Here is a 24,964-nt window from a genome sequence, read left to right as displayed (position 1 = left end):
AGTAAAAATAAAAAAAAAACACTCATAAATAAATAAGTAAAATAAATAAATTAATTAAATAAACCTAAATAAATAAATATACACATTCCCCATCCCCCTTTATAAATGATGCCCTATAAATAAAATACACATATTTGGTATTGTATCCGTAATGACCCCGTCTATTAACCTGTTACAATAATTATCCGATTAACGCCGCAAAGATGAAAAACTAACCAAAATGATTTTCTTTTGTTTAATCCCACGCCCTAAAAAATATAGAAAAAAGCTATCAAAATGTCACATCTACACAAAAAGGTGTACACTAAAAACGCCAGCTTATGCCGCAAAAAAAGCCCTCACATAACTCCATTGGCAAAAAATAAAAATATTACTGCTGTTACAATATACAAGACTCCGCTTTAATAGTATAAATGCCAAAAACTATAACAAAGCTATATAAAAATAGATATCACTGTAATTGGACCAACCTGACAAATAACAATATCATATCATATGTGACATATAGTAAATAGCGTACAAAAAAATGATTAAAAACAGCTGCTAAATTTTGTTTTTAATTCGTACCACCTCATAAAATAATAAATAAAAATAAATAAAATAAAAAATCAGGGTGTCACATGTCCCCAAGAATGGTACTGATGGAAACTTCAACTTGTCTTAAATATTTTGGCACTGCAACGCCTCTGTGACATGGTATATTGGCTAAAAAAAACTGAAATAAAAAAAGACCCCAAAATTCCCGAGGCCTCTGTCATGTCAGGTGACGCACTGCAGCCACATATGAGGGGTTTCTAGAAATATTGGAATAAGGGGAATAGTGAGTGGTATTTCTCAGTATTTGCTGTGTTAGAGGAAAAATAGATTAAAATTGAATATCTGCAAAAAAAAAATGAAATTTTTAAATTTCCCCTCCAACTTCCTTAAATTTCTGCGAAATACCTAAAGGGTTAATAAACTTATGAAATGTTACTTTGAATACTCTAAAGGGGTGCAGTTTTTACAGTGGAGGGTTTTATGGGGGCAACTAACATACAAGGCCCACAAATCCACTTCACATCTGAACTGGTTCCTAATAAAACCAGAATTTGAAACTTTCATGAAAATTTCAAAAAAATCACAGCAAAATTTCTAACATCCTAAAAAGTAAAAGGACGTTCACCAAATGACGTCACCATAAAGTAGACATTTTGTAGATGTTGTAGTAATAATAAGTTTATGTAATTTGACTATCTTTCTTAGGGTAAGAGAATTTTGCTGTTTTTGTAACCCAATGGGAAGGTTTTAATTCTTCAATCAGTAGATTAATAAAATTGACTATGCTAAGTTCTTTAACCCCTTAACGACATCGGGCGTAAGTATACGCCCCCGCAGGGTGGGCTTTATTGCAAACGGGCGTATACTTATGCCCGATGTTTCCCCGATCGCTGTGTGTCGGGGAATATGGCCTGCTATAATGTATAGCAGGCCATCTCTGCTCGTCGGCACGGGGGGTGATTAACCCCTCCCGTGCCGACGATCGCTGCTATATGCTGATCTATACAGATCAGCATATAGCAGCTGAAAACAGCTTTCCAGGTCATCGGTGACCCGGTGACCCGGAAAGCAATGGCGATAGGTGCTGTCCGAGACAGCACCAATCGCCATTAGTGTCCCCACCAAAGATGGCGCCGATGCCACCCCCACGATCGCCGTGATAGGCCGGCCAGTACCAGCCGGCCCATCATGGCGATCAAACTGTAAAAAAACAGTTTTGTCGCGTTCTGCACCCCTCAGCTAGGTAGCTGAGGGGTGCAGAACAGGTGTGTGTGGTGCAGGTGTACCATACTCACCTGATCTGGGCGTCCGGAGCGACAATCTGCGGTCCGCGCGTCCTCGCGTCTTCTTCGGGTCACCATCCCAATAAGAGATCACGGTATGGCGTGAAATTCAACACACTTAGAGTGTATGAAGGAAGGGACACCCAAATCCAGCCCCCAGATGCCCCCCCCCTTCCATCCTCCGAGTTAGTGGGGAGATCGTTCGGGAACTGATCTTCCCACTGCTAGATAAAGGTTACCACCGGTACGGGGATAACTTTTATACCAGCGCCCCCTCTTCCGGTCCCTCGCTGCCTGAGCTACTGTAGCTTGCGGCACGATCCAAAAATATCAGAAGTAGTAATATAGCCCTAATATTTAGCAGCCATGGAGCGGACCCAGCGCTTCTGGATATGAAGGACCCCGTATCCCACCAGGACAACATTTTCCAGGTGACGTCCCCCACACTGGAAAACAGGAGACCCCAGAAGAAGTGCAGAGTGTGGTGTAACAGGGTGATCAGGAGGGACACCATTTACCAGTATGACACCTGTCCTGATCACCCCAGCCTCTGCATACTGGATCACTTCAAGGCGTACCACACGTCATTGGGGTTCTACATTTTCTAAATTCTGTCCCTTATTCCTATTCCAGGGGTCACGTTGATCCAGGGATTATTCTGATCGCCATTATGGAGTCGGGAAGGAATTTTTCCCCTTTGATGAGGCTACTGTCGTCTGCCTTATAAGGGTTTTTTTTTTTGCCTTCCTCTGGATCAACACAGGTTGAATTTGATAAACACCTGTCATTTTCAACCTTATAAACTAATAATTAGCCTAATACCCCCAAATAAATTAGAATTGTCCCTTTTCCCCAGCTAAATAGGTATGGCCGCCATTCCCATTAGAGGATGCCATGATGCAATTATAAACCCTCTGTGATGCCAGGGCAGTAGAAACCCCCCACAAGTGACCCCATTCTGGAAACTACACCCCATAAGGAATCTAACGAGGGGGGCAGTGGGGATATGGCCCCCTGGTGACGGGCACATTTGGGCCGTGAAAATGAAAAAATTGTATTTTTTATTTTCATGGCACATGTTCCACTTATGTGCCCGTCACCAGTGGGGTCCATATGCTCACTGTACCCCTTGTTGGATTCCTTATGGGGTGTAGTTTCCATAATGGGGTCACTTGTGGGGGGTTTCTACTGTCCTGGCAGCACAGGAGCTTTGTAATTGCGACATGGCCTCCATCCTCCATTCAAGCCTCTAAATGGCGCTCTGTCCCTTTGGTGGCTTGCCCTCTGCCCATATGGCAAATTATATCCACATGTGGGGTATTTTCATACTCAGGGGAAATTAGCCTACACGTTTTGTGTTCACTTTCTTTTTTAACCTGTTGTGGAAAAGGAAAAAATCAAGGCTAGACCAACATTTAGTGTAAAAAATGTTTAATTTTTACACTAAATCATTGATCTTGTCTTTATTTTTTCATTTTCACAAGGGGTTACAAGATAAAAAAAACACTTAATGTGTAGAGCAATTTCCCCTGAGTATGGAAATACCTGACATGTGGACATAAAGCGCCATGCGGGTGCAGGGTAAGCCTCCAAAGGGAAGGAGCGCCATTTGGCTTTTTGAGGCTGGATTTGGCTGGAATGGATTTCGAGGGGCCATGTTGCATTTAAAAGGCCCCTGTGTTTCCAAGACAGTTGAACTTCCCCACAAGTGACCCCACTATGGAAACTACTCCCCTTAGGGAATGTAACAAGGGGTGTAGTGAGCATATGGACCCCACTGGTGACGGGCACAAATGTGGAACAATATGGCGTGAAAATGAAATATTAAATTTTTTACACTATAATGTTGGTTTAGCCTTAAATTTTTCATTTTCACAAGGGGTTAAAAGAGAAAAAAACACACAAAATGTTTAGAGCAATTCCCCCTGAGTCCGTAAATACCCCACATGTGGACATAAAACTCCATGTGGGCGCAGGGCAAGCCTCCGAAGGGAAGGAGCCCCATTTGGATTTTGAAGGCTGGATTTGGCCAGAATGGATGATGAACGCCATGTCGCATTTACAGAGCCCTCGTGCTGCCAAGACAGTGAAAACCCCCCACAAGTGACCCTATTCTGGAAACTACACCCCTCAAGGAATCTAATAAGGGGTACAGTGAGGATATGGACCCCTTGATGACGGCCACATTTGTGCCGTGAAAGTGAAAAAATGAAATTTTTCCCTTTCACGTCACATTGTTCCACATTTGTGCCCGTCACCAGTGGGGTCCATATGCTCACTGAACCCCTTGTTAGATTCCTTGAGGGGTGTAGTTTCCAGAATGCAGTCACTTGTGGGGGGTTTCCAGCGTTTTGGCAGCACGAGGGCTCTGTGAATGCAACGTGGCCCTTGAAATCCATTCCAGTAAAATCCAGCTTGCAAAGGCTAATTGGCGCTCCTTCCCTTTGGAGGCTCGTCCTGCGCCCGCTTGGAACTTTATGTCCACATGTGGGGTATTTCCGTACTCGGGAGAAACTGCGCTACATGTTTGGTGTTTTTTTTTTCTTTTATCCCCTTGTAAAAATGAAAAATGAATGCTAGAACAACATTTTAGTGTAAAAAATAGAATTTTTCCTTTTTTACACCACATTGTTCTGAAAATCTGCGAAGCACCTGTGGGGTCCAAATGCTCACCGCACCCCTTGTTACATTCCTTGAGGGGTGCAGTTTTCTAAATGGTGTCCCTTTAGGGGTGTTTTTTAGGTTTTGGCACCCCAGAGCCTCTGCCAACCTGAAGTGGTACAGTCAAAAATGACCAAATATAACGGAGGCGTTGAAATTCACTAGGCGCTCCCTTATATCTGAGGCTTGTTGTTGCATCAAATAGCGCAATAGGGCCACATATGGGGTATTTCTATAAACTGCAGAAACGGGGCAATCAATATTGGGGTGCATTTCTCTGCTAATAGGTTTGTCATTATGAAAGATATTGGATTACAATAAAATCTCTGCACAGAAAATAAAAATTTTCAAATTTCTTACACACTTCGCTTTTATTTCTGTGACTCCCCTAAAGGGTTAAAAAACTTTCTGGATGTGCTTTTGCAGAGTTTGGGGGGTGCAGTTTCTGAAATGGGGTGCAGATATTTGTGTCTAACAAATGAGTAAATACAAAATAGAGGAGAAATATAAGATGCATTCCTGGTTTTCTAAAAAAATAAAAATAAAAAATAAAAGAAACTGTATGAAAAATTGCATCTGTGAATCCATAGGAAAAAGTTCTGATTTGGGCAAACAAGACAATCCTAAATGCTTATAACATATTAAGGACATATTAGATAAACTAATGATAATTATTTGTTTTACTGCTTTCTAGAGGTATATTGACAAAGCAAACAGGACATATACTTGGGGTCCAGTGAATGGAACAGACTATAGGTATCTACATTTTAACTTATATTACTGTAATCTGCATGCACCGAATCAAACATAATGTTCCAAATGTTTAGTAATATGTTCAGTATAGATTCATTCAGTATAGGTCGTCTTCCAAATTGAAAGGCTACATTTACCTTTGTTAACAATTATTTTATTCTTGCTTCACTGCTTAACATCAGGTTATAAAAAAGGCGTATAACACAGGTAGCATGGTCAATAGGTATTTTGCATTTCCAGATGAATTCTCAAGGCTATAAGAAAGCATCTGGAGACACAAAACTACTGTTAACCACTCCAATTGTGTCCTACAGTCCCTGTAGCTTGTACTAGTTTAAACTCCCTTAGGCTATGTTCACACGTTTTTTTCTCTGTTTTGGAAAAATAAAAAAATAACATCCGTCATTTTACGGTTTGGCTATGTTCACACAACGTCCAAATTTGAGAAAAGGCGCCCGATTTTGATATTTAAAACTCACATACTCACAGTGGGATGTCAATCCCACTGCGAGTATGTGTTCTCTTGGGATGAATTGCACTGGATCCGCAGTGGATTTTGCTGCTAATTCGCAGTGTGAAATCCACTACGGAGCCGTTACGTGTGAAGGCACCCTGAAAAAGACTTCTGATTGTATAACTGAACTTCTTTCACTGGCATAGCAAATGATTTCCATGGCTTGAAGTAAAGATTCAGTTGACTTAAAGTCCTGTATCTCTATCTATCTATCTATCTATCTATCTATCTGTGTAAAAGCAGTTTAAAAAGAATTATTGGTGTTTTATTGGGCAGCAGCAGTTGTCTGTCATCAGGATCATATAACTATATTTTATAGAAATGTGGTGACATTGTGAGAAGCAACGGTGTGCTTCTGTAGAAAATAAGTCTTTTTGCTCCTGATTCAGCTAACTTAAATATCTCCACCTGTGCACAGAGGGGAAGGGATTTAATGAACCTACTAACATACAAGATGTTTGACTCTGAACAGATGCAGTCTGACATTTTCCAATAGCTTCTGAATCAAATTCTAATTTGCAGACTTCTAGAACTGTTCTTCTACCGGTCAGACGTTTTTCTTCAAGCTAATTGGTTCTGTGAGTTGGAGCCATAACTTAATGACTTCATTTGTATTGAGAAGTCATCCGTTTTATGTTCTACGGCACAGTTAAAGCTCGGATTTCTTTTCCTTACCATGTAATGAACATTAATGAATGCTAAAAAGTAATTAAAAAAAATAATTATTTATTTTAATAACTAACAATCTTGATTTTGTTTCTGCATAATTTCTTTAAAATAACAATGCATATATTTTCTTTCTCACCTGTTTAGACAAAATGTACAAGTAGTCAGAAATTATGTATAGCAGTACGCAGTACCTGCTGTTGTTTACATAGAGCTGCCTGGTCATCCCCCGCCAACGGAGCGTATACATCACCTTCTCCACACTCCCGCTTGCTTTGTGGGTTTACGGCACGTCCCGCTCGGCCAATCAGTGTGGTGCCTTGCTGCAGCGCACTAATTGGCTGAGTGGGACGTAAAGTTGTCGGGAGCCCCGAAGCAAGTCAGAGTGGGGAACAGGTGAAGTATAGGCTTCGGTGGCGCGTGGAGGGGGTAATGGGGTGGGCTGCTGACATACTCACAGCGGGATGTGCATCCCGCTGCAAGCTTGTCTGCCCATAGAGTGTACAGGGTAAGGATCCGAAGTGGATCTTGTTGCGTATTCGCAGCGACAAATCCGCTGTGGATCCGTCTCCGGTCTGCTTTTGTGGCACCCAGCTCCCTGACGTCCCACTCAGCCAGTTAGTGGCTTTGGCGGGACAGTACACTGAGCGGGACATCAGGGAGCCGGGAGCCACAGAAGCAGGCCGGAGCATGGACAGGCAAAGTATTGTTAAGGTGGATCACGTTTTACACAAGTAAACCTGTTCAAACTGACAGTGCCAGGAATCGCAGTGGATCTTGATGCGAAACTCACAGTGTGAAATCTGCTGCGATTCCGGTATGTGTGAATCAACCCTTAAAGCGACTCTGTACCCACAATCTGACCCCCCCAAACCACTTGTACCTTCAGATAGCTGCTTTTAATCCAAGATCTGTCCTGTGGTCTGTTCGGCAGGGGATGCAGTTATTGTCATAAAAACAACTTTTAATCCGGCAGTGCTGTGTCTAACGGCCAGGGCTTACATTTGTATATGCATTAGGCTGGCACACCCTCTTTGTCCTTCCTCCCCACCCTCCTCATCATTAGGAATACTCCAGGCAGATTGCTTCCTATTCCTCAGCTGTGAGAGCCTGGCACATGGGCTGGATCGTTAATACACCTGTGCAAAGCTTAAACAGCAGTAAATGTTCCTGGATCATTCCTAATGATGAGGAGGGTGGGAAGGAAGGACGGAAAGGTGGTGCCAGCCTAATGCATATACAAATATAAGCCCGGCCGTTAGACACAGCGCTGCAAGATTAAAAGTTTTTTTTATGACAATAACTGCATCCCCTGCCGAACGGACCCCAGGACAGGTCTTGGAGTAAAAGCAGCTATCTGAAGGTACAAGTGGTTTGGGGGGGGGGGGGGGGTCAGATTGTGGGTACAGAGTCGCTTTTAAAGACTTTTTAAAAATTTTATGCGAAATGGGAAGAAGTGATGTATTCAGTAGCTTTCCATTAAATTCAGTGTCTTATTCTAATTAGGAGTCTGGGAATGACTGGGAATGTATACCAAGCCAGAAATGGAAGAAGGCACACCTTTTGTGTGTCTTTCCTATTCATCTGAGTGGAACCTGCAAAATACTACTTGTAACCAAAACAACCCCATTAAGACAAATGGAACTTTAAAAAAAAAAAAAAAATCACCTGTTCGCATATAATTTTATTCTCACTCAAAATTATAACCGTGTTTTGATTTCTGTTTGTTTTTGTTGTTTTTTTTTTTAGTCTTGCCCTAGTGCTTCCTTCTTACAGCTTTTATTACATTAAAGCCAAACTTGAAGAAACAATATTGCAAGCAAAATGTAAGTACTAGAATAATTGTTTAACTAACAAGGATAGACTTTAACCCTAAAATAGCTGATAAATATAGCCTAATTACATCATTATTTATTATTTAATGACATTGGTGCTTTCATGTAAACTCCAAAAGATTGCAATGATTCTCATACACTGCTGATCAATCTTATTCTCAAGTCTAATACAACTTTGTATTAACAATATCTCCATGTACAGTATATTGATCATCTTGCCAATATACAGTAAAATATAAAACTCAGTTTTAGGCTGTGTTCCCACTACAGAACTGTGCCATCATTTAACGGGGGAAAGGTAGCTGTCTATTAGTAAAGATGGCCCCAAATAATGATTATTATTTGCGGCCTTCATCATCAATAGACAGCCGCCTTTCCCTGTCTTATGTCAGCAAATTCCTGTAGTGGGAACATAGGCTTAGACTTGCAGGTTGAGAAGTATAAAGTTTGTATTCTTTTAACAAGAATACAAATATATTTTCCATATTTCTGCAACCTTTCCGTTAAATTAACAGAATCATTGTTTAATCTGTGTTTGCTGATATATCAAGGATTCCTTTTGCAAATGTATATGTATGGCTAGAAAATAAAGCCTAGATTATGCTGAAGTCATAGTTATTGAAATAGTTTGTGATGTGTACATGTACTTCTTATTAGGATATACTGTAGACTTTATTTCTCTCACTGTATAGACAGTACACTTAGGTCCTAGCTCACATTATAGTTACCTCATACAGACAACTAAGAGATCTCCAATGATCTGTTACCTGTTATGATCAGGATATATGTAAAAAAAAACTCACAATTAGGGGTATAACTAGAAATACCTGGGCCCCATAGCAAACTTTCAACACCCCCACCCCCCATCCTCACCCCAACTTCCCACCACCACCTAAGTCATCAAGTGTAGTCCTAAGCTTATGTTACCTGGTTATGATATATATATATATATATATATATATATATATATATATATATACATATATATATATATATACATATTCACTTACACACATATTAGGGAGAGTATTATAGAACTAGTATAGAGGAGCAAAAAAAAAATTTCACCACACCATGGCCGCTAATATTACCACTTTGCTGTTACTGACCAAAGCCAGCATACTAAGACCAATAATACCAACAGTACCAGTTTACAGGGGACAAATATTACCACCACACAGGCTCTGCAGACAGCCAGAGACTACAGTACAGTTACAGCCAATAACTCACAGCAGGCGTCTTTTTTGAGTGGCTTCTTTTCTGATCAGAGTTGCTCGATTTTTCCCTTCTTCTCCATGCGGCCTGGGCCATCATGAGGAATTCCCTCAGTCATAAGTCGCCCCCATAGGATCTGCCAGACAAACATTTTAGGCTCCTCACTCATCCACCATCATCATCCTCCACATCTATACTGCCCCATTTGTGCCCTCATATAGTGGTTATTCCCATATGTAAAGTGCTGCGGAATCTGTGTGCTTTGCTTTACAAATAATAGCATTATTATTATTATTATTATTATTATTATTATTATATAGTAGTTAGACACGTCTGTGCCCCCAATAAGGGACCATTATCCCCCCCCCCATTCCACATATAGTAGTAAAGCCCCTCTCTGTGCATCTGTATAGTAATTAGGCCTCCCTGTGCAGGTAGCCCCCCTGGTAGATAGTATTCCCCATGTAGCTATTTCCCCCACAGATAGTGTCCCTGGAAGGTAGGCATCCCCCTGTAAGTAAACTTACCCCCAAGTAGTAAGCCCACTAGTATGTAGTATATCACATGTAGGCACTCCATTGTAGGTAATGACCCCCTGGTACTTACCCCATCCCCCCATTTAGTCATCTCCTCTGGTAGTTAGCCCCCTTACATAGCCATCTCCCCTTGTAGTCTCCTCCCTCCATATAGGTAGTTAACCTCTCCCTCCTATGTGCTCATCATTCTGCTAGATACCCCCCCCCCTTTCTCCATGTGATATCTCCTCTGGCAGTTAGCGCCACCACTCCCCAATGTTAGCATCCCCCTGTTAACTGCCTCCCCCTCATTTAGGCATCTCACTGCAAATTAACCCCATGCTGACCATCTCCTTGTACAGTAAGTCTCCACAATCACACCCTCCCCCCTCCCGACTGTAGGCATCCCTCAGAAAAATATGAAAACAAACACCAATACTCACCTACTGTAGCATCCAGCATCTCCTTCCTCTCCCTGCTCTGAGCGCACAAGTGGGTGATGTTACCCATGCGCCGGAGCAACAAGGAAGGGAGCAGGCTCTTGTTTCCGGAGGCAGAATGCTGCCTCTGGAAACAAGAGTGATTGGCAGGGATGGGAGCCAGTGGCTCCTGGCCCTGTCAATCACTGTCCTGCATTTAGCTGTGAGCACTCATTAGGAGATTTCGCAGTGTAAGTGCCAGATCTGGATTTTTTAAAGCAGCACCTGGGAGGCCCTCTGGGCCACCGGATGCTGTAGAGGATGTGATCTCAGGGGTCCTGGGCCATAACAGGATCGGGCCACTGTGCCCCTTGATGCAAAGGGCCCCGTAGCAGCCACTATACTATTTATTGAATGGATGGAATAGGGCCTAGTAATTAGCCAAAAAGAAAGGAGCCACAAGAGGGTGTAAATATTGAGAGAATCCACTCATTTGTTCGGCAGAGATGCTGTAGCCTCTATCATTACATTTGCTTAGTGAATCCTTTCAGCAACAAGGTATAACTACAACATTAATACATTTCTGTTGTGATGGGTGTTTGTCTTTTTTCTCCAGACTTCAAGTGTATATGAATAAACCTTTGATCTTGTCACAATATGTTTATTCAAGAACTTCATTGAATAAAATATTGTTTGTGACCCCCTTTACCTTTACCCTGTTTTTCCTGTTTTTTTTCTCTTGCTTTCTCTCTTTGATGGATAATCACAGCCAAAAGGGGCAAATTAAAGGGCAAGTACTTCCTTTAAGCTTATTTTGCTAGCCTTTATTATCCTTTTAGCCACCTATTTCATGTTTCCCTTTTTTATGTCTGTCATTTCTTTCTGCTTGGTGCTTACACTACTTATTACATTGGCATGTAATATTATAGCTACATGGTAGCTGTTTATGAATATTAGTGGTAAAACTTTAGATTTTGATGTTGCTGTTAAATGGAATTTCTATTTAAAGCGGCACTGTATCCACCAACCCACCCCCCAAACCGCTAGTACCATTTGATGAGAGTAAATACTTTCCGGTTTTATCTTTTAAAATATGTCTGGTGCCTTGGTTAGAGCAAAAAATTATCTTTTAATCTATGGCAGGCAAACAGGGAACACTCCCTGGCAGGATTTCTCCTATTTATCACTTCTTGAAACTGCACCTGTGCCATAGCGAGACAGGTGCTGTTTAGATGAATGGAAATCCTTCCTAGGGGTATTCCTAATGATGAGGAGGGTAGGGAGGAAGAAAGGAGAGGCATCACAGACCTGGGGAACAGATGCTCTAGACTACACCATTCTGACTTGCCTCCGGCTGATTAAAAAATAATTTTATCTTATCACACAGATGGTACTAGTGGTTTGGTGGGGTGGGTTGGTCGCTTTAAGTGTATTTATGCAAAGATCAACTCAGCATGTGTATAAATATAGGACAGTTAAAGAATGCTTCAAAAGTCAGTTTTAAACTAATGCGGACATATTTTTGCAGAAGTCCTCAAGTCCCGTCCTAGTTGCAGGCCTAACAACCGGAACTGACAGCTATCAGTTAGTGTCAACACACCAGCATTCAGGCTAGGACTTATGGCCATAATATAGGTGCAAAAGATTTGTCCATATTATGTGCCAGGTTTTGTACCAGGTTACCAAGATGCAGCTTGACTCAGGCTATGTTCTCATGAGGGATTTTATTGGGAAAAGGCGGCCTTCTATTAATATATAAATAAATTTTATACAATTATCAATAGTTAGCCACATTTTAACAATAAATGCCAGCTATTTCCCGTAATTGGAACATAGCCTTATAGTTCCCCCATCCATGTTTCCTGAGGATTAAAGGTAATTAAAACTTTTTTAAAATATGTGATTCCCAGCAGTAGGACATCAAGTCCTGCAAAGTGTTATTTATATTAAATTCAGCTTCCTATTTTCTTTCAGACTCTGAAACACTAAAGCCCGAGTATTTTGAAGATGTTGGCACCACTTACTTAGCTCCAAGGTTGTTTTACTTATTTTACCTTTCTTTTTCAACATATAAACTACTTACTGTACTCAGGCTCACACATTTCCCAAATTATTAACCCATAGTAATAAACTAGTGATGAGAATCAGTAAACTGCTTTTGTTATTATACTTTTTAGAGTTATTACATTGGCCATTCATTCATGTTATGTTTACGACATAGTTATGCTTATGACAGAAAGATCATATAGGCTATGTATTGATCTTGTCAAACTAATGTGCTTATTCAATTTTAACAGGGAATATTGCACTGATCTACAAATATCCAATAATAATACGGAGTTCCTACTAACTTTCAACCAGTACATAGACACCAAAACACCAAGTAGTCCATCATGTAAGTAATTTTTATTGTAAATTGGTTGTAAATTGTCCAAAAAAGTCTGATTGTATTTATACTGTATGTTAAATAACATGCCAGTGGCAGCTATAAAGTTTAGTTTTACATTTTTGTCACAACGGTGCATTCTGACATTTGTTGCCAACCACCAGTTTATACTCTACTAATGGCTGCTGTACTAAGATGTTGTTTCTTCTTTTACAAAGAAAATGTAATGGCATATCCATAATTTAGTAATGAATAGTCTATAAAGTATTCTTAATTTTGAAGTAGAAGCCCTTCCTTTAAAGAAGTAGAATCCCTTCCTTTATATTTTTTTTTCTTTACTTCAGATTTTGGCGCTGCAGTGTTTGAAAACTGTGTTGTCAGGGGTTTTTTTTCACAAAAAGAAAAAAGTTTGTGAAACTATCTTCAGGGTGATACGGTAGAATCCAGCAGCACAGGTTTAAGTCTAAATGAGAGGCTGGGCTCACCAATCCAGCCCAAGGTTGATATTCAATCCAGTAAAATGAGAAGGAAACAGCACTTCCAAAAAAGATGCTTAGTTTAATATCACACCAGTGTGCAACATTTTGGCTGTAAAAAGTATTTTAACCATGCTGGAACAAGTGCTCCTCCTTCTCATGGCCTTTAAAAGCTTGACAAACAGGAAATACATACTATGGAGGTACTTATTAGGGAGCGTTCACACATACTGCGTCCGCAACGGATTTCATGCTGCAAGTTCTGCATCGAAATCTGCTGCGGTATGTGGTACAGTTATTTCCTATGGCCTTTACTCTTTCACAGTGGATTTTTAATCTGATACGAGAATGTATCCCTGGCCTTATTAACTTATCGTCTGCCGGGCTCATACAATACCTACCCCCACTCTGGCTTGCCTCTCCGCCTTCCTGGTCACTCACGGCGCTCAGCCGCAGGTTGTGACTCCGGCTTGCTTCTCAGGCTTCTTCCTGGTCACTGGTGGCATCAGTAAGTTGCGGCGGGACTGCGCACTGATTGGCTGAGCAGTGTCATTGACCTGGCAGCCGGAGAAGCAAGCTGGAGCACGGACAGGTAATGTATGAGCTTCTTTAAATGCCTTGCAGATGATTAGTTAATAAGGCAGTGTTCCTTTTTTTGTAAGTCGTGACTCTGCACTATATGTACAACCTTAATCCAACAAAGGTGCCCCCAAATAGAAATAATGTTCATCCAACTGATACTGCAGTATTGGCTGGGTGAACATCCAAGACAGCAGCCATTTGACACTGCTAACGACTGCAAACCATATGACCATATGAACACCTACACAGCTTATATTACTACCCTCACACTATCCTCTATCTCTCCCCGATACCTAATCAACCTTCCAGAACCCTCTCTAATCCTGACTCTACCTATCTCTCTCTAGCTAGTGTATATACATATATATAAAGTGAAGGAGAAACTGTGACGTAACAGGAGTATTGGGGCACTGTAGCCCATTGCCTGTGGTTGCAAGGTATTATGGATAACCCCCTCCACCTGTGCTTTTCCTGTAATGTAATGCACTACTGTATGTGTGGCCACCATTTTGAAAAGAAATGTGTACAAACTTACAAAGAATGTTTGAAACAAATCTCAGTTCGGGCAGTTTGGTTCCGTTATCTCTACTGATGATCTATATAACAATGTAACATATACATCCACACACTGCATATGACTAGACAGTGTAACAAGTTCAATATATTGCACAATAAAGTACAAGCACAGGCTATGTTCCCACAATGTCTTCTATTGGCCATTTTACAACCATCATTTGCATAAAGCTGTTGCATTTTGGCACCAAATGATGGAAAACATTTAAGAACTTGAGGCTTTCAGTTTTTTCCATCATAATTGGATATAGAAGTAGTTTACTCTTTATGGCCTAGTCCACACATCTTAAAAATAAGGGATAAATACGGCCTAAAATAAAGAACATGGTCATTATTTCAAGACGTATTTATCCAAATATGTCCGTAATTTCCCTTTATTTTTATGTTCTGTGAACATAGCCTATATCAAGATTCTCTTTCTGATTCCTGTTGCCTGTTGCCCTTTATCTACCACAGTCCAGGAAATGTTAGCTTATGGGTTCAGTAATAGTTACTGAATGTGTGAATTAAAGTAAAAGGCCATAGCTATTATTTATATTAACCCATTTTAGTGCTATGGCATTTGACTGTATATCAGTTGAAGTGATGAATTTATCATGTTGTGTAGCTGTGTTGAACTCTTTGACACAAGAAATCATATGGCTCATGCAACATTGTATTACATTTCCTCCACATTTACCAAACAATGTGTACAGTACACTATCTTTTCTTGTGTAAGATGCATGCGAACAAAATGACTTCTGTCCTTCCTAATATTACTACTCAGGAAATAACATAGGTTATGATACTGAACTTTATCTAAAACATTAACTATAGTACTGGGAAATTATGTAAACTGTTTATCTTAAAAGTAGTTTTGACATTTTCCTGGTAAGGCAAGGAGGACATAACATATCTGTGCAAAGAAAAGACAACCAATGACCTTTATTTGCACAGTTAGCTTTTTGTTGGTCATTTCTTTTGTTTCTGTAAATCAGAGGTAATTGCTTTATATCACATATATTACTTCCTTAGAAAATTTGCTTAAGCAGTTGGGAAAAGTTGGTCCAGCAACTCTTCTCAAATATTATTCTCTGCAGATCGTGGAAACTATTTGTCAACCCAAGCAAGCAGTTTTTAAAAAACTTTTGGCATGAGAAACTCAACCAGTTAGAAATGTAAAGGCACACTAAAAATTCAGCAGAAAATAATTGTTTAATAATTGAGTAACTTGGTTTAAGAGTGTTTTGGTTTAAGAGCTCACAGTTTTTCAAAATTGTGGCTTGGTTTAAGAGCATTGCTTTGGTTTAAGAGCTCCCTGTGCTGGCTGGGAGCACAAGTGGGGGAGGGGCATGGTCTGCATAGCGGAGTCTACAGCCCTGTACTCTGACCCAGGAAGTCTCCCTCACTTTTCAAATCATAGCAGATCCACTTCATGCTGGGGCTTACATCAGGGGACAGGACTGTGAGGGTAATCTCTTCATAGCTGTAACCCCTCTCTCCCTGGACAGAGAGTGCTACTATACTGTGCCCACATCTGTCTTGCTCATTCCTTCATACCCCCTGTAGCCTCTATCAGCCCTTGCGTTTCCCATCCTCTCCATTACTGTACAGTAACTTATAATATTACATATTCTGCTGTTTCTGAATGTTTGTTTCATTAGTTTTACATGATTTCTTATGGGAAAATTTGCTTTGGTTTAAGAGTGGATTTGGATTACAAGCACGGTGCTGGAGCGAATTATGCTTGTAATCCAAGGGGCCACTGTATAACGAAAACATAGTAAAAAGTTGCCGATGTGCAACAACAGCCAGTATTAATACAAAACCTATGTGCAGTGCAGTTAGAGGGAATCCCGATCGGAGTATATACACATAGTATACACTCTGGCCGGGATTGCTAGCGGCGCCACAAAAAAACTGACATCTCAGTTCTCTGCAGCCGCTATTCATTTAATAGCGGCCGCAGAGAACCTGTCAGTTTACACAATGGAGTGAGCACGCTCCATTGTGTCCAGCAAGGAATTGAATGATCTTTATTTCTGATTAATTAGGATGCAGGCGCACAGGGATGCGCCCGCATCCTAATTAATCAAAAATAAAGATCATACGGCCGATACTGCAGTATCAACCGGGATGATCTTCTCTGACACCAGCCATTCTATGGGAACATGGCCTAAGTCCGTCTGACACAGAGCTGAAAGTGACTTTGTTGCATGCGGACTCCTCCTGTATTGTTCTTCTGATTGATCTGAACACTCAGACCCCGACTGATTTACTGTAAATCATTGTGAAATTTTACGTGTGGCCACTCAGTATTAATGTATTGAACTGCAGTCTGTTGCGAGTTTTGCTAGCATGCACTTAATCTTGTATTGAATTTGGTCATAAATCACCTTGTTTAGGCTAAGGCTTTTTTAACAGAACATTTTTCCCTTTCCTTTTTTTTTTTTTTTTTTTTTTTTTAAGAAAAAATGACATCCATCATTTTGAGTTCAAAAAGACGCCTGTCATTTCACTGTTTGGCTGCCCTTTAGTGCAATGACGGCTGTTGGTACCTTATTCTAGGTTAGGTGGACTAGTTGGTCTTTGGGTGTGGCTTTCATTGATAAGTCCATTAAATTTAATAGTAAAAGCGGTGAAAGCATGGTCAAAAACTAAAAACTGTGTCTGAACAACTAAAAAAATAACGTCCACTATTTGAAAAAGGCATCCGAAAATAAGTGTAAATTTCGGTGGATGTCGGTCATTCCACTGACTTCAATGCAGTTCATTGAAGTCAATTAAATTGTGGCAAAGTCTTTTTAATAGACATCTTTTGACGTTGTGTAAACGTTGCTGAAGAGAGAGAGGAGCTGTAGACTTAAAGACCTATTCCACCAACAGATCTGACTACAGATTATCTGCCAAAGATTTGAAAGCCAAACCCAGGAGTAGATTTGAAAAGAGGAGAAATCCAGTCTTTCCTTTATGACCTGTTCTCTGTTTATAGTCTGTTCCTGGGTTTGGCTTCAAATCTTTGGCAGATAATCTGTCGTCAGATCTGTTGGTGGAATAGGGCCTTTAGCTTACAGTTGGCTCATATGGAAGATTTCATTTAAAGGCTATGTTCACACTTGGTTTAACAGCGTCAGTTGTATGGCAACAGACACTGTGCCGGGCTGCATTCACAATGTTCCTGCAGCCGATATCTCTGTATTTTTTTACTATCGGTTTGCGGGCACCCACTTCAATGTAATGCTCACTGAACAGCATCCGGAAATAATAGGGAAGTACATTATTTTAATGCCTGTTCTAAAGAATGGGCGTTAACATAATGCTGTGTGAAGTAGGCGGCATTGCATTCATTTCAATGATATACCGCCCCTGCAGTAAAGAACGGATGCTGATTCCATTGCAATGAGAGTCCATTCTTTACTGAAAAAGGACAGTGTGTGAACATAGCCTAAATGTGACTGAAAAGCTTGCAATATATACTGAAATTTTTTTTAATAAAGATTTATTGTATTTTCTTTTTACATCATCATATTTACTATGTATTAAGAAGAAATTAATTCATAGTAGTCCATAGTTTTGGTCCTTTTGTATACTATACTATTTTATACAATCTCAAACATTTACCTTGAATTCTTTATTGTTTTTAATAGGCAATAAGGACCTGATTAATAGAGCTCTACTGGATGCAGGATTTACATACGAACTGGTTCAAGCTCACTGGAAAGGAGCATTACCGTAAATGATATATTTTTTTATTATATGTATTAATATTTATTTTAATGAGACATGTTATAAATAATAAAAAACAAAACCTTGTTTTAAGAGGTCAAACACTTATATATATGCGATGGGAGGGATTAATTCTGGCTCTCATGGACTATGTGTTTTCTTCAAGAAGCTCCTCCTACTCTACATTCATTACCTGTATTAATTGTACCTGTTTGAATGTGTTATTTGTATATATAACACCTGTACACACACAATCAATCAATCAATCACACTCCAACCTCTCCACCATGTCCAAGACTAAAGAGCTGTCTAAGGGCCCTTTTACTAAAAAAGATTATCTGACAGATTATCTTCCAAAGATTTGAAGCCAAAACCAGGTACAGACTATAAACAGAGATCAGGTCATAAAGGAAAGCCTGAGATTTCTCCTCTTTTCAAATCCAGTCCTGGCTTTGGCTTCAAATCTTTGGCAGATAATCTGTCAGATAATCTTTCTGTATAAAAGGGCCCTTAGAACACCAGGGACCAAATTGTAGACCTGCACACAGCTGGGATGTGGCAACAAGCAAGTAGTTTGGTTAGAAGGCAAATGGAATAAACACAAGATAAATGTGCAGACAGTTTTTTTTTAATGCAGGCAACAAATTCAAACAGGTGCAATTGATACAGGTAATGAGTGCAGAGTATTGTCACACTTTGTTACATATGGCTTATATACTTTCTATCATACATATAATAATCTTTTGAGTAACATTCTTTAGTTACTTTATGACATTTGTTTTGTTTTTTTTCAGTAAAGGAATTATAGCAAGATTTGTAGCCACAGATGGTGGAATTACTAGAGTTTATCCTAAAAGGTAAGACTTTACAGCTACTGGGTATAAAAATTATGGTTCAGACAGTTGTGTTCACTTATGCAATATTCACCATAAAATTATTTTATATAATATATGATTTGTAAAAAAAAAAAAAAGGGTAAATGTCAGTAAAACTTGCAATTACTAGAATAAATGACCAACATTTTATTTATGTGTTTTTATAACTAAGTCTCCTCATGGTTCTATCTTGGCCAAAGGAAGGGTCAGCAAGAAGTGCTATGTAGAGCAATTTCCATGATTGGTCATAACTAATGTTGATCAAACCTGTCAAAATGTTAGATTTTGGCAACTAGAGATGAGTGAGGGTTCATTTACACAGAAAGATTATCTGACAGATTATCTGCCAAAGATTTGAAGCCAAAGCCAGAAACAGACTATAAACAGAGATCAGATCATAAAGGAAAGCCTGAGATTTCTTCTCTTTTCAAATCCATTCCTGGCTTTGGCTTTAAATCTTTGGCAGATAATCTGTCAGATAATCTTTCTGTGTAAATGGACCCTGAATCACTCATCTAAATGAAGCAAATGCTCATCAAGCCTCTGGCCATTCAGCGCTGTTCCACTCCCTGCCATTCCACCCAGGATGCCGAAAAAGCTAGATTTAGCTTGTGTGGCAAGGCAGGGAGGAGGCGTGGCTTCCTCCCACGCCACATTTACACAAGCAGGTGTAAATTATGATCCAAATAGATTTGGTACACTGGGCGCAGGGTTAGTGTGCCCCTCTTAGTGAATCCGGACAAGAAAAAGAGTTTTTAATTTGTGTTAAAATAGTACAAGATAATAAAAGCAGTGTAACTTTAGACACTTTGGTACCTCGCCTGTCACAGTGGCATGGCTTGCTGGAAAGTCAGCAAAACTTTGGTAAATAGTTGTGGGGCTTAAATGTATCACTTTTGGTCAACTTTTTTGGCCAGCAGAATCGCAGATAGATTGGGTAAACTTAAACTAGACAGTATATGGATGTGCCATATTTTAAAAGAGAGTGGCCCACATTTACTATGCCTGATGTGCCACAATTTTGGTACACAACAAATGAGACACATTTATGTACTTGTATTTGCTGAAAGCAACTGGAAAATTTGCTTTGAGAGTGAGGTGTGGACTATTGGGAAATGGGTGTGGCAATGAAAAAAGGGGCAAGTGCTAAAAACCATGTGCCAAATTAGTGCAACAAAATTTTGACATGACATGACAATTGCCAAAAGTAAGCTAAGGAATTATAAATCTGGAACTTTTGAAGTCTGTGTAAGTTTGTACTGTCTGTTGCCTACTAATTATGTCTCCTGATGTGTTCGTTGCATACATTTATTATTTCTTTTACTTTTCTTTAAGAAGTTTAATTGAAAATTTTACATTATGCAACATTGTTTTTTTTTTTTTCTTCTCCTAATTAATGTGTACATTATCTTTTAAGTGCTGGAGAATACTGGTTTGAAGATCCTGAAACATATGAAGATAGCTACTACAAACGAAGCTTGGACAATGACAATTATGTGTTCACTGCTCCTTACTTTAACAGTAAGTTACATTATCAATGTGGGAAAATATAAATGTGTAAAGTTTTAAGTAATTGACTGTAATATTGTAATTTATTACACATTGTAAGCCCCATTGTGACAAGGCCTGATGTGAGTCACTGCAATATATGGCAATATATGTATATTTGCAGAATATTTTAGTGCTATATAATCGAGAACAAAAGTATAGTCAGTCAGGATTATCACTGATAATAAATCTTGAGTGATTGCTGACACATGAGATGAATGGGTAAAGGTTTTACCAGATGCAAGCATTTATTATTTAATAACTATTTGTCATTTGATTCAGCATCATTCCATTAGCTAATACTGCAGTTTGAACAGTGTTTAGAAGAAGATGTTATTGGTGGTCCCTCTGCTGATAAATTTTTGGTGACACATGAAAGGAGAAGTATCATGCCAAACAAAACAAGTTGAATTATAACTCAGTTTTATTTATTGACCCTTTTTTTTTTCTAGGAAGTGGGTTTGCCAGTTTTGAAAATGGAATAATGGTGAGCAAGGCAGTAGAAATAACTATTGATGGCAAACTGCTTAAGCCCGCTGGTAGGTGATAAAATATTTGTACTGTATAATTATAGAGGTTGTCTGAATATTTGTATTTAACTTCAGTCATGCTGAGGTTGGAATAGAAAATGAAAAAAAGTACTTACCTGCTGCCAACCTTTAACTAGTGTCTGTGCTGCTGAGCACTTTCTCCTTTCCTCTCAAAACACTGAAAAATGTCCACAGAGAAACATCTATTTTATTTCTTACAATAATCTGCTAAATTTTGGTGCTTCTGTAAATGGTGAAATTATAAGTTTGCAGTATTAGGCCATGTTAACACATAGTATAACACCAGCCGTTTTGTGATCTGGCCGGGTCACAGAACGGCCGGTGTTAGATGGTACCAGCCAGATGATCTTCACTTCTGCATCAGTCAGTTTTTTGCGGGGCCGCTAGCGATCCCAGCTGGAGTGTATATTATGTGTATACACTCCAGCCACGATTCCATAGACGGCAGCAAGATATAAATTTTATATTAATCACGGCCGTTATTGCATATGAAACTTACATTGTGTGAACATAGTCTTATATTGGATTTTAACAATGCAGGACATAATACCAAGTGTATTACAAAAAGGGAAAAAAAATATAGAGAAATGTTCCTGGTTATTGATGAAAAATAAAATAAAACTAAAGAAAATAAAAAAAAGCAGCCAGGATAATACAATTCTGCTTTACTTTAGATTAACTTGTATAGTGTTTTGTAAGTAGGCCTCAGGCATACGAAACTTACTGTGTCAGTCTTTTAGCAGCAAAAAAAACAACAACATTATTTATTATTTGTAGAGATGAGCAAACTTTTGCTTAGGCAGTTTCACAAATGTTTGGTGTAACATTTACATACTGTACATCTGAACCAAACCCTAAAGTTTCACTGTCGTTGTAACCTTCAAAATCTAAATCAACAGTAGATGCTTTTAGTTGCAAAATACTGAGCACAAATACTTTGTGGGAACATAGTCTGTCACTGCAAAGTATAATTGGTGTTGCAAAATTTCCTAAACGTTTGGGAACCCCAGGGCAGGTTTTATTTGTTTATTTGTTTCCCTACAAATTAGCAATGTGTGTGTTAGAGAAACTAGATTATGAGGACAAACAACACAGGGGTTAAGGTGAATGACAATGTATGTACCATGCTGTAAAATATGTTGACATTATATAAGCAATAGGAATGAAGTATTTACCTGTAAAGTATAGATATCTTAGCATACTGCAAAAACTATTTCTTCATTGGCCCTTCATATATCCCTTTACATTTCTTCTACACACATTTAGCAAAATGTGCATTTTGTTGTAAAGCATATTTATGGGAATGCTTATTTGAGCAAATGTGAATTTATCCTATCAGTGTGTGTCCAACCACAGCTATTTATTGGCCACATCTTAATGCTAGAACCCTACTGGGTGGGTTAGAAGATTTTTTTACACTGTATTTGCTTAGAGAGAAAATAGGTTTGTTTAACTGCTAGAAAAAGATGCACAAAACTATTATATAATTTCCATTAAAACTGAAGAGAGTGTTGTTCAAAAAATACAATCTTTATTACCTTCCTGGAATAATTATGTGGTAGGTCACTCTTAAAATTTAGCAGACTTCAAGAATTTCAGTGTTTTTTTTATTTTATTTTTGTTTCAGTTGTTGGCGTTAAAATAGATTTTGGAAGTTGGATGACAAATTTTACAAATGCTACCACCAAAGAACCTGTAAGTAGTTTGTGTGTGTGTTTGTGTGTGTATTTGTTATTTTGCAGGTATGAAAAGTATACTTTTGTTTGCTTTAAAAGAAATTTGAGTAAACTCCAGACGGTTTATGAAATTTGACTTTGAAATTTGATGTATTTTTAGCCAACTTTTATAATTCTATTTCCTACAGTTTTTTAGTTCAGGTTTGCTACAATAAAACCTGAATTACAAAATCATATTATACACCCCATACCCATATATTTTGTATACCCCACCTCATTACCCACTCTAAGCCATTCAACATTTTTTCACCAGCAAATCACATGAAAGTCAATATTGTATATTGTATTAAACATCTACGGTTCTACCAAAATCATAAAATGTGAATCAATAATTTGTGCTAACAAAGATGAGCAAAGCCGACAAGAAATTAGCTTTACCAATTCGCAAATATTTGGTGACTGACTGAGATGGGACATCACTGCAGTCAGTGATTGGCCAAGCAGGCTGCCACTCTCCAGAAAATAGTTACAGCCACTCAGCCAATCACATGCTGTGGGGCTGTACTGAGTAGAGATGATCGAACATCGGAAAATCTTAGGTTTTATAGAACTCGAACCTTCTCAAACCTTCCGCATTTGATTCCGATGCCCTCCTGGTCTGTTGGGAAGGAGGAGACAGCCTGGGTACCGCCTGGAGTTCTGGGATTCAGCCTATTACCTAGGCTGAATCCTGAAATTCCAGGCGGTACCCAGGCTGTCTCCTTCCCCACGGACCAGGATGGAATCGGGAATCAAATGCAGAAGGTTCGAGTTCTATAGAACCGAAGATTTTCTGATGTTCAATCATCTCTAGTCCTGAGTGCTGTGTGTGCCGGGTGCTGAAGAAAGAAGACGTTGGATGTTAGTATGAACACTCCGCCCTTAACCCCCCCCCCCCCCCCCCGGCACTGCGTGAGCATAGCCTTATACAGGAATTGTGTTTTGGTGGGAATAAGTTGTAATATTAGAAAGTAGCAGCTAGACATTTTTTTTTATCTCAGTCTCATGATATATTAAAGTTTACCCTGGGAGTGATGAAGTCACCAGAAAGTTTCTAGGAAAAATAAAAAAAAATAGAATAAACTACTGCTATAATAAAAGGTAATTCAAATGCTGATGACCATTTGGAGCTGTTTATTTATTTATGCCTCCACTTTGTGTAAACAGAGTGCATTAATATTCTCATTTACTCATTCAGTTAAGTGTCTTGACTCATATTGATGTTTATTCACATGCTCATGTTTAAAGAATAGTGAAGTTAAAAGTATGCACACAAATAAACAAGTACTTCAACAAAAAGAATTTTCTGTAGTTTATTTCAGTTCTCGATCTTATAAAGTCCCACTGTGTACTTATTTTCTCTCATTTTCAGTAATTGTCAGTCTTTTATGGTACGTTTACACAGACAGATTATCTGGCAGATTTCTGAAGCCACAGCCAGGAATGGACTTGAAAAGAGGAGAAATGTCAGTCTTTTATTTATGACCTGTTCTCTGTTTATAATCTGTTCCTTTTGCTATGTTCACACATCGTTTAACAGTCGGCCGCCGGGATGCACTCAACGTGTTCCTGCAGTCGATACCTCTGTATCGGCTGTAGGAACGTTCTTTCATCACAGTTAATTTGCGGACACCATTGGGTGTGCCACAAATCAGTTAGCCATTCACCTCAATGCAATGTACTGCCGCTGCTGCACATTGCATTGTGTGAACAACTGATGTTTCCGGACGCTGTTCATTGAACAGCGTCCGGAAATAATTGACAGGCACATTATTCTATCGCCCGTTCTAATGAAGGGGGGTTAACATAATGATGTGTGAACACAGCGGGTGGCATTGCATTGACTTCAATGCAATGCCGCCCCTGCAGTAAATATTGCAATCAACGTCCGTTCTTTACTAATAAAAGACGATGCTTGAACCTAGCCTTTGGCTTAAAAAAACTTTCAGATAATCTATCTGTGTAAAAGAACCATTACTTGGTAGAGCCTTGTGATATTAGAGGCATGACAAATCTGAGTTATAGGACAGGGCATATAATGTATAATATTCTAGAGCTTAGTTAAATTACTGCTTTATTAAAAGATTTATCATAAGGCAAATGGCAATGAATGAATTAGCGCTGAATTAGCAGAAAGGTTCTGGTAAATATGTTG

The 24,964-nt window shown here is 39.2% G+C and overlaps 1 protein-coding gene across 4 annotated transcripts in view; it reads left to right on the top strand.

The window, feature by feature from the left end:
• The window catches only part of CACNA2D1 (calcium voltage-gated channel auxiliary subunit alpha2delta 1), a 506,289-nt gene that overhangs the window by 446,532 nt on the left and 34,793 nt on the right, over positions 1-24,964 (top strand). For 2 of the 4 annotated variants that reach the window (XM_069978323.1, XM_069978313.1), the window contains exons 21-30: positions 5,176-5,237; positions 8,164-8,240; positions 11,168-11,188; positions 12,373-12,433; positions 12,696-12,793; positions 18,042-18,126; positions 18,915-18,977; positions 20,413-20,516; positions 20,996-21,082; positions 22,722-22,789. In XM_069978323.1, coding sequence (XP_069834424.1) covers positions 5,176-5,237; positions 8,164-8,240; positions 11,168-11,188; positions 12,373-12,433; positions 12,696-12,793; positions 18,042-18,126; positions 18,915-18,977; positions 20,413-20,516; positions 20,996-21,082; positions 22,722-22,789 — 726 coding nt within the window. The remainder of the gene's footprint in view (positions 1-5,175; positions 5,238-8,163; positions 8,241-11,167; positions 11,189-12,372; positions 12,434-12,695; positions 12,794-18,041; positions 18,127-18,914; positions 18,978-20,412; positions 20,517-20,995; positions 21,083-22,721; positions 22,790-24,964) is intronic. The other 2 variants (XM_069978341.1, XM_069978332.1) reach the window with 1 other exon arrangement.

The sequence above is a fragment of the Dendropsophus ebraccatus genome, chromosome 1 (genome assembly GCF_027789765.1).
Source record: "Dendropsophus ebraccatus isolate aDenEbr1 chromosome 1, aDenEbr1.pat, whole genome shotgun sequence".
Lineage (NCBI taxonomy): Eukaryota > Metazoa > Chordata > Amphibia > Anura > Hylidae > Dendropsophus > Dendropsophus ebraccatus.
This window is presented reverse-complemented; position numbering and strand designations above follow the sequence as displayed.